The sequence below is a fragment of the Phaenicophaeus curvirostris genome, chromosome 4 (assembly GCF_032191515.1).
Source record: "Phaenicophaeus curvirostris isolate KB17595 chromosome 4, BPBGC_Pcur_1.0, whole genome shotgun sequence".
NCBI lineage: Eukaryota > Metazoa > Chordata > Aves > Cuculiformes > Cuculidae > Phaenicophaeus > Phaenicophaeus curvirostris.
In genome coordinates this window covers 78,943,804-78,952,169 of record NC_091395.1, presented here as the reverse complement: position 1 = coordinate 78,952,169, position 8,366 = coordinate 78,943,804, and the positions used below count along the sequence as shown (strand labels likewise).

At 62.4% G+C, this 8,366-nt stretch overlaps 1 protein-coding gene across 1 annotated transcript; it reads right to left on the bottom strand.

The window, feature by feature from the left end:
* Nucleotides 1–930: 930 nt before the first annotated feature.
* Nucleotides 931–8,093, bottom strand: DOK1 (docking protein 1). The gene is made up of 5 exons (XM_069856722.1): nucleotides 8,005–8,093; nucleotides 7,280–7,558; nucleotides 4,147–4,258; nucleotides 3,824–3,996; nucleotides 931–2,444 (listed from the first exon to the last, which is right to left on the bottom strand). The coding sequence occupies exons 1-5, from the start codon at nucleotides 8,065–8,067 to the stop codon at nucleotides 1,347–1,349; spliced, it is 1,725 nt and encodes a 574-aa protein (XP_069712823.1). The 5' UTR covers nucleotides 8,068–8,093; the 3' UTR covers nucleotides 931–1,346.
* Nucleotides 8,094–8,366: the final 273 nt, after the last annotated feature.

The following is an 8,366-nucleotide window of genomic DNA, read 5'->3' as shown; positions in this document are numbered from 1 at the left end:
GCAGACTGGGCAGTATAGGCAGGGGCCTGGGCCCCCCACTAAGTGATGCTCAGAGCTCTTCTCTGGAGCAGGGGGGCAGAACGGCTCTTGGGATGCATACATGGACCTCCCAGGGACAGGAGCACAGGCACAGGACCACCCAGATGCCTGCTGTGGTCGAGTTTCCATCCCTGGAGGTATTTGAAAGATAGGTAGATGAGGTGCTCAGGGATGGTTTAATAGTGGACAGGTATAGTTGGACTTGATGATCTCAAAGGTCTTTTCCAACCAGATGATTCTATGCTCATGCCACCTGTCCCAGGCAGAAACCACCTCAGCCTCTCTCATATTCCAGAAGCTCCTTAGGCTTTCCCCTTTTCCTGCAGCAAAACCCCAGTAGGGAAGAGGACCCAGCACAGGAGAACAGCCACAAACTGGTCCTGGCTCTGTACTGTCACAGGACTGAGCAATTGGGTGTCAGACAAACCCACACTCAGTGCTCACCAGTCTGAGGACCCGATCCTGATCCTTCAGACTTCCCCACCGGTTTGTGACTCCCTGGGTCTGACCTGGAGCTGCAGAAGTCATGCTCAGTCCTCTCTGCTGGTACATCCTAGTGCAGCTCACTGCACTGCAGTGGAGCTAGAGCCTGGCCCTGCCCAGCCTCACGCTCAGAGGAGCCCCACATGTTTTCAGGCCATTACAATATTGTGTGTCCCATTCAGCACAAAGGTACCCGTGACCCTGACTCTCACATCCCTGAATTCCCTGGCATCATGACAGACAAGCCACAGCTGAGCCGGGCAGGTGCTTCTCTTGGCTTCTCTGCTCAGTAACTCTGGCACAGACAGGACTGTGCCACCACGATAACACTGCTCAGCCGGGCCGCCCTGCTCCACAGCCCAGAGCCGTACGCCGGGCAGCCCAGCCATGCCACCCGCAAATGTTCCATTCTGAGACACAGACATTTTAATATTAAAATAATCTCATATAAAAATACTTTTGGATACTGAGGGCAAACAGTCTTCCATGCACTTCAGTGGGCACTGCAGCCCTGTGGCCTGGTCAGAGGGAGCCAGAGCAGAGCCAGAGCAGCAGGCACACGGCAACATGGCCAGGAGGTGCCAGGGGAGCAGGAACAGCACCCTGGCACCTGCACCAGGCACAGCTCTCGTGCTTTCACAGCAGAAAGGGCCAAACTGGGGAAAAGCAGCTTCTCAGCACTGCTGAGCAAGAGGAGCTCTGCCTGAGCCACAACAGTCCCCAGCCCCAAGCCAACCCCTGGATCTGTGGAGGACGGCAGCTAGCGCTGGTCCCGAATGCTGCTGGGCCCCTAGGCTCTCCCAGGCTGGCACAGAGCCAGTGTGCTAGATCTCTCCTAAGTCCTCATAGACAGGCGACAAGCTGCACTCATCCACAGACTGCTCTTTCTTCTGCGCGTGCTGGGGCTTCACCACCTGGCTGTACAGCACCTCCACGTTGTTGTTGTTGCTGCTGTTGGGGCTGGGTTTGAGAGCTGCCTTCTCAGGAGCAACGTTCCCCCGCCACCTGCCAGCGTCCCCGCTCTTCTCGCTGCCTTTGGGGATAAATGCCACCTGGGGCTTGGGGGCCGGCACTGGCTTGGGGCCCTTGGCCTTGGCCTGGAAGGTGGGTACCGAGTAGTCATCACTGCTGGGGTTGTAGGGATACTCGTAGCCGTGGCTGCCGTCGTGGCCCTGAGTGCGCCAGGCCTCACCCGTGGGCCGCGCTTCGTCGTAGATGGAGGGGGCAGCAGGCAGCAACCGCGGAGCGCGACCCTCAGGTTCGTCATAGATGTGCTCCCTCTGCCCGGGCGCCACGGGGGCCGGGCTGCGTCCCTCAGCGCGGACCTGCTCGTACGTGCTCGAGTACAGTGGTGCCGGCAGCCGTACCCTCATGTCCTCCGAGGTGCTGCTGAGCCCCTTGGCCCTGCTGGGGGCCTTGCTGTCAATGGGGTCTGAGTACAGCGGGTCCGGCCAGGGCTGGCGGCCCTTCACCGAGTCCAGAGGCTCCGAGTACACGCTGGACGGGTCCTCGGCTGGCAGCACGGCGCGGGTCGCCTTCGGCAGAGGGGACTGCGGGGGTGTGCTTGGCAGCTGTGGCACAGGGAGCTCCGGCAGAGTCCGGGTCTTCAGCAGAGACGTGACATCTCTCTCCTCTGCTGCGCCGGGCCTGGGTGCCGGCCCCGCTCTGGGGGCCAGGCTGTCATCCCCCTCCGCAGGCAGCTCCAGGCTCAGGGAGTCAGCCAGGGCCTGACGGATCAGCACCACACCAGGGCTGTCTGAATCAAGCGAGCTACAGCTCTGCCGGTTCTCCTCCACCTGCGCTTTCTGCTCCTGGATGGAGGCTTCCACCAGGCGGAAGATTTCGTTGCCCTGCTTGGTCTCAAAGGTGAAGTTTCCTGGGCCTGAGTCACAGCGCCTGCCAGCTTCAAAGGAAAACATCACCTGCAGGGAAAGCGGGAGGGTCACGTCCTGCCCAGTGCCTGCCAACCCGGCGCATCGTGCAGGCCGCGCGTCCTGCTGCGGCGCTGATCCCGCACGAGAGACCTCCCTGAACCTCCCTGCACCACTGCTTGGTGAGCGCCCAAGGGCACGCTGCGCCCCGTGGCTGCACGGCCCTGCGCTGGGGACGCTGCGTGGCCCTACAGCCCAGAACAAGCTGCAGAAGAGAAACAGGACATCACTGCCAGAGGCTCCAGGGCCGGAGCTGAAGGTCCTGCTGCCTCACCCGAGCGACTCCAGCAGCTCAACAACTGGCACCAGTCTAGGGAAAAGCACGTAATTAGCACTGAGAACAAAGCAGGGCCGGAAGATGAGGGACAGTTCAGCAGAGGAAAGTTACGGGTGTCCGAGGTAAGTCAGCCGCTAGCTAGGCAGAAGGAAAGTGATCTAGAGGTGAGATACCAAGCGGAGGGACACGGCTTTCCACAGGAAGGCCAGGAGCAGCAGCTTGGCTGTCGACGATAAGCAAAGCATCTGCCTTACCAGCATCACTCTGTTAATGCTATGAAGTATTTTAAAGAGAAATCTTGCACCAGGGCTGCGTTCCTCAGGCCTGAGCACACGCTTACATGCTGGTTCCCCTGTCAGGTGCCCACACCCTTCCTGAACCTCAGTCCCTGAATCCAAGTGAGACCTTCAGCCTCACTGGTGCTCTCATATGCAGCAGCAGCCTCTGGGGTTGCTGCAAAAGCCTGGGGGCCAGACTTCCTTTCGTGGCTCAGTGCTGGCAAATGCAGACACACCCAACCTGTCCCCACGGGAGACCTGTGGGTGCAGCTGCAGGCTCCTCGCACCATGTGGTTCTCATCCTGCACACGGCACAGACCCTGTGGACCTGCCGGATGCCTCCCCAAGAGGAGCTCAGTTTCCACTGTTTGGGTAAAGTGCCACAGAAAGCACCAACAGCAGCAACACTGTCCCTGGGGAGACCACGTTTCATCAGGGATCTCCTGCATGCAGGGCAGCAGCCAGACAGATCGGGAACGCGCTCCTGGAGGACACGGAGAGGAGACCCACGCCGCTCCACCAGAGCAGCACACACTGGAAGGTGAACAAATGTAGAGTACCTGGGACTCAAACAGCCCGTCCTGCTCCAAGCACCATCGTTCACGAGCCTGGTCTGAATCCAGAGCCGAGCCAGGACTGCAAGGAGCCAAGCTCCTCATAGTGGGAGAGCAAGTGGCCCTGGGGACCCTGGGCCTGCATCAGCTCTGGTGTTTGGCAGTGCCTGCTGCACAGCTGCCACAGGCTGGAGAAAACTTCAGCTCTTCCCATCAGCAAGGGAAAGCCCACAGGGGAACAAGTCTCAGCAGGGCCCCCACCTTGTCCCGGCCGTATCTCCGGAGCAGCCGGTAGGGCCAGACGTAGAGGATCTCGTTTGTCCGCGGGTCCTTGAGGATGAGGCTGTCACGCTCAGCCTTGAGCACATAGGTACCACGCAGCTCGCATCGCTCTGCGGCCTCAGTCCGTTGCACCGTCACCCAGAACGCGTTCACTGTGGGGACAGGGATGCTCAGGGGAGAGGAGGAAGCCATGTCCCCGGCTCCAGGTGAGGCTTCGCTTTGCCCAGCACAGCCCTGGCAATGGGGCAGCCGCAGGACAGGCGCCACAGAAGGTGGCCCACAGTCAGGGCAGCAGCTCTCACCTTCATCTCTCGAGTAGTAGATGGAGTTCACAGCCATCTCCAGGGCTGGTGTATCCCCGCTGCCCTCTCTGCCATGCTGGGCTGCCACACCAACATCACTGGGGCTGTTCCCCTGGCAAGGGAGAGCAGATCAGCCCCAGCCCCTCTTCCCACATCACCCCCTGGGTCCCCTTGCAGCCATTGCCCCTCACTCCCGCATCACCTGGGCCCCACTGCCCTCCACGAGGGGACTATCCCAGCCCCACACAGCTTGGCCATCCTGCAGCCACACCGAGCCCTTCTCTGCCCAGAGCTGGTGACAGCCCCCCGGCCCTGCCCTGGGCAGATGTGAATATAGAATCATAGAATGACCAGGTTGGAAAAGACCCACTGGACCATCGAGTCCAACCATTCCCGTCAATCACTAACCCATGTCCCTCAGCACCTCGCCCACCCGTCCCTTAAACCCCTCCAGGGAAGGGGACTCAACCCCCTCCCTGGGCAGCCTCTGCCAGCACCCAATGACCCTTTCCATAAAATATTTTTTCCTTATGTCCAGCCTGACCCTCCCCTGGTGGAGCTTGAGGCCATTCCCTCTCATCCTGTCCCCTGTCACATAAAGAGAAGAGGCCATATGGACAAACAGGGCCAGGTAGTGCAGGAGAGGCTTCCCTGGAGCTTCGAGAACGACCCCAGGCCTTTGCTGGGATGTGCACTGGACAGGGTGCAGCAGAGCACAGAGACTCGGGCAGCCCAACCCTCTGGATGCTGCCCTAAGGCAGCACGGCCAGCACCAACATGGCCTCCTGTGGGGCAGCGCCCGGGGGTCCCGCGCACATGCCCAGTGCTGACCGCTACGGTGCGGCTGCACGCGTTGAGGTAGAGACCAGCTCTGCTTCCTCACCCGTGTGCTCCGGCATGGGCGACGTCGGTGCCTGAAGCACCGCGCGGGCACTGCTCTCCCATCCAGGGAGGAGCTGTGGGGATGACCCAGCTGCGAGAGAGCCTGTGTCCCGCTTCTGCACCGGCAGGAAGGCGGTGCTGCTATCAACGCACAGCCCGCAGAAGGGAAACAAGCACTTCTATTTTAGCGCATGCAGAACTGAAAGTGCAGGGCACGCTCCATCAGCGCCGAGTCCCTGCTGCAGGGTCCCCGCGTGGGGGTGCGCCCTCAGCGCTGCCTTTGAACAGCAGAGACCCCCCTCTCCGGAGGAGCCTGATGCGCACCAAAGGCTCGCGGGTGTCGTGGGAGAGCTGCTCTGGCAGACCTTGCGCCGTTGCATTTGGCGCTGCATTTGGACGGGAGCTGGAAGCCGCTTCTCAGGGTCACGTGTGATGGGGTTGCTGCAGGGTGTACCTCTTGCAGAAGCCAAGCTGCCACAGTTTCAGTTTAAAACGCAGACACATGAGGTTCTTTGCAAGAAGCAAGACCCAAAGAGGACCACCGGGCCCTCTTGTTCAGCTCCTAAATAGAGTGTGAAGTGCTAAAAGCAAGCGTACGTAGAGCTGACAGCAGCAGCTCCCGCTTAACTAAAGCAGCAGGGCTCCTGCCAAGGGCCACCTGCTCTGCCAGCACCCCTCAGGCTCCATTTGCACTGTCCCTCATCTTCAAAACAGTAAGAAACTCTGTTCTGAGCTCCAACAATCTCTGGCCCAAGCTCCCAGCCTAGGGGACTTTGATGCCCCTCTGGGCATCCACAAACAGCATGACACAAAACCATCCTCTCCATGCAGCCAGGAATCACAACTGAGGACCGTCAGCTCTTTGCACAGCGGCCACGTGCAGGTCCTGTGCCTTTTGCTCCTCCTCAGCGCAGGACAAAGGCTGCAGCACTGTCAGCACCAGACAGACACGAGCATGAACAGGGAGTAACACTCAGTGCCTGCTCAGCAGGGCACTTGCTGCACAGACGTGTCTGGCCTGACAAGGGAACACAGGGAGGGACAAAACACAGCTAAGGGCAAATCACACTCGTCAGACACCCAGGTCCTTGGGGGCAGATGCTGGAGTCACCAGCCTTGCAGCCGGTCATGCTGTGGGGCAGCCCTGCCCAGCACCCCAAGCCTGGAAGTGGCCAGAGCACAGCCCAGGGCGGCACAAACACCTTGCAGGAGGGAAGAGCGGGGCCGGCGGGCAGGGTGGGCGCCGACTGCACTCACACAGTAACCGTACCTGCAGGCCAGGCGCTGTCACAGAATCATAGAAGTGTTAAGGTCCGTAAAGACCCCTAAGAGGATCAAAGCTGACCACCAGCCCAACCCCACCATGCTGACTGAACCCTGTCCCCAAGCGCCACAGCCACACGGTGTTTGAGCCCCTCCAGGGGTGGGAGGTCCCTGGGCAGCCCCTGCCAGGACTTCACCACTCTTGCAGTAAAGATATTTTTCCTAATATCCAGTCTAAACCTCTCCTGGTGAAACTTGAAGCCGTTTCCTCTCATCCTATGGCTTGTTCCTTGGTCCAAACCACCTTGCAGTGAGCTCCAGGGGAGGCTGCAGCGCGGCTGTGGGCAGGGGGCCGGGAGCCAGGGGGCTGTGCCAGCACCACGGGGCAGGGGGGAGCCCCAGGGCCAGGCAGGGAGCATGGGGGTCCGGCAGCTGCCAGTGCTGCTGTGCAGGAGCCAAGAGTTACTGATGGCGTGCCAAGGAGTTTGGAACCCGTCTGGCTGTGGGCACGGCAAGAGCTGCCCTGGCCGGGCGCTCCCTCTGCCAGCCCACACACACGTGGCTCGGGGTCCCCATCTCTGTGCCACCGGGCCCCGAGCTCTGCGGGAAGGGGTCTCTCCAGCCGCCCTCCCTCTCCTGATGCTCTGCGGGAAGGGATTCCCCCACTACCACACGCCCTGTGGGATGGGGTCCCCCTGCTCACCAGGAAGAGGTCACCCCTGCAGCCAGCCCTGCATATGGGATGGGGTCCCCTCCTGGGCTGCCTCCCAGCTCACTTGGAAAGGGGTCCCCCACTGCCCCCCTCTCTGTGGGATGGGGTTTCTCCCTTCACCGGGATGTGGTCCCTCTGCTGCCCCTCTCCCTATGGGTTGGGGTGGGGTGGAATGTCATGGGATGGGATCCCCTGCTCACTGGGATGGGGTCCCCCTCCCTGTGGGATGGGATGGGATGGGGTGGGATGGGATGGGATGAGTTGCCCCCCTCTCACCGGGAAGGCGATCTCACAGAGCTTGTCCACCCACTCCTGGCTCTGGCTGGGCTCTGCGGCCAACAGGAAGGTGCGGTGCCGGGTGTGCAGGCGGAAGGCGGTGGTGCCAGGCCGGGGCCCACGCTCGGTGGCTGGTCCCACGCTGGTGCAGTCCGAGAGCCGCACCACGGTCCGTCCCGCCTGTGCCGGCCCCGCTGCCTCCTTCCCCTCGAAGAGCTCCAGGCGCGCCACGCCGTGCGCGCTGCCCCGGTACAGCGCCAGCCAGCTCCGCTTCCAGCGCTGCGGGGGCACCGGGTGGGCACGGACACTGCACCGGGGGCACTGGCCCCATCACATCCTACTGACCCCATCCCACCAGCCCCATCCCATCCCACCGACCCCATCCCATCCCACCGGCCCCATCCCATCCCACTGACCCCATCCCATCCCACTGATCCCATCCCATCCCACCAACCCCATCCCACCGGCCTCATCCCATCCCACCGGCCCCATCCCACTGACCCCATCCCATCAACCCTATCCCATCCCACTGACCCCATCCCACTGACCCCATCCCATCCCACCGACCCCATCCCACCCCACTGACCCCATCCCATCCCACTGACCCCATCCCACCGGCCCCGACGGGACCCCGGCCCAACCCCCACCGTCCCCCACCCCGCTGACCCCCCGGCCCCCTCTCCCGGCCCCCCCAGCGGCTCCCGGTCCCCGCCCCGCCTGCCCACCTTGGTACCGAACTTGTGGCTGTACTGGAAGAGCAGCGGCCCCTCCTTGGCCGGCGGCTCCATCCCGCAGCGGGACAAACGGACGGACAGACGGCGGGACAGCGCCCGCGCTTCCGGGCGGGGCGGGGCCGGGCGGGGCCGGGACGGGGCCTCGCGGCTTGAAAAGGGATCGTGGCGGCGGGGGGAGCCCGCGGTCGGAGAGGAGCGGAGCGGGGGAGCCCCCTGGAGCCCCCGGGAGCCCCCGGGTCCGTTCAGCCTGGAGGAGGCGGAGGGGAGGCCTCATCGCAGGCCGCAGCTTCCTCACACGGGGAGCAGGAGGAGGAGGCGCTGAGCTCTTCTCTCTGACCCACGGGAATGGGAGG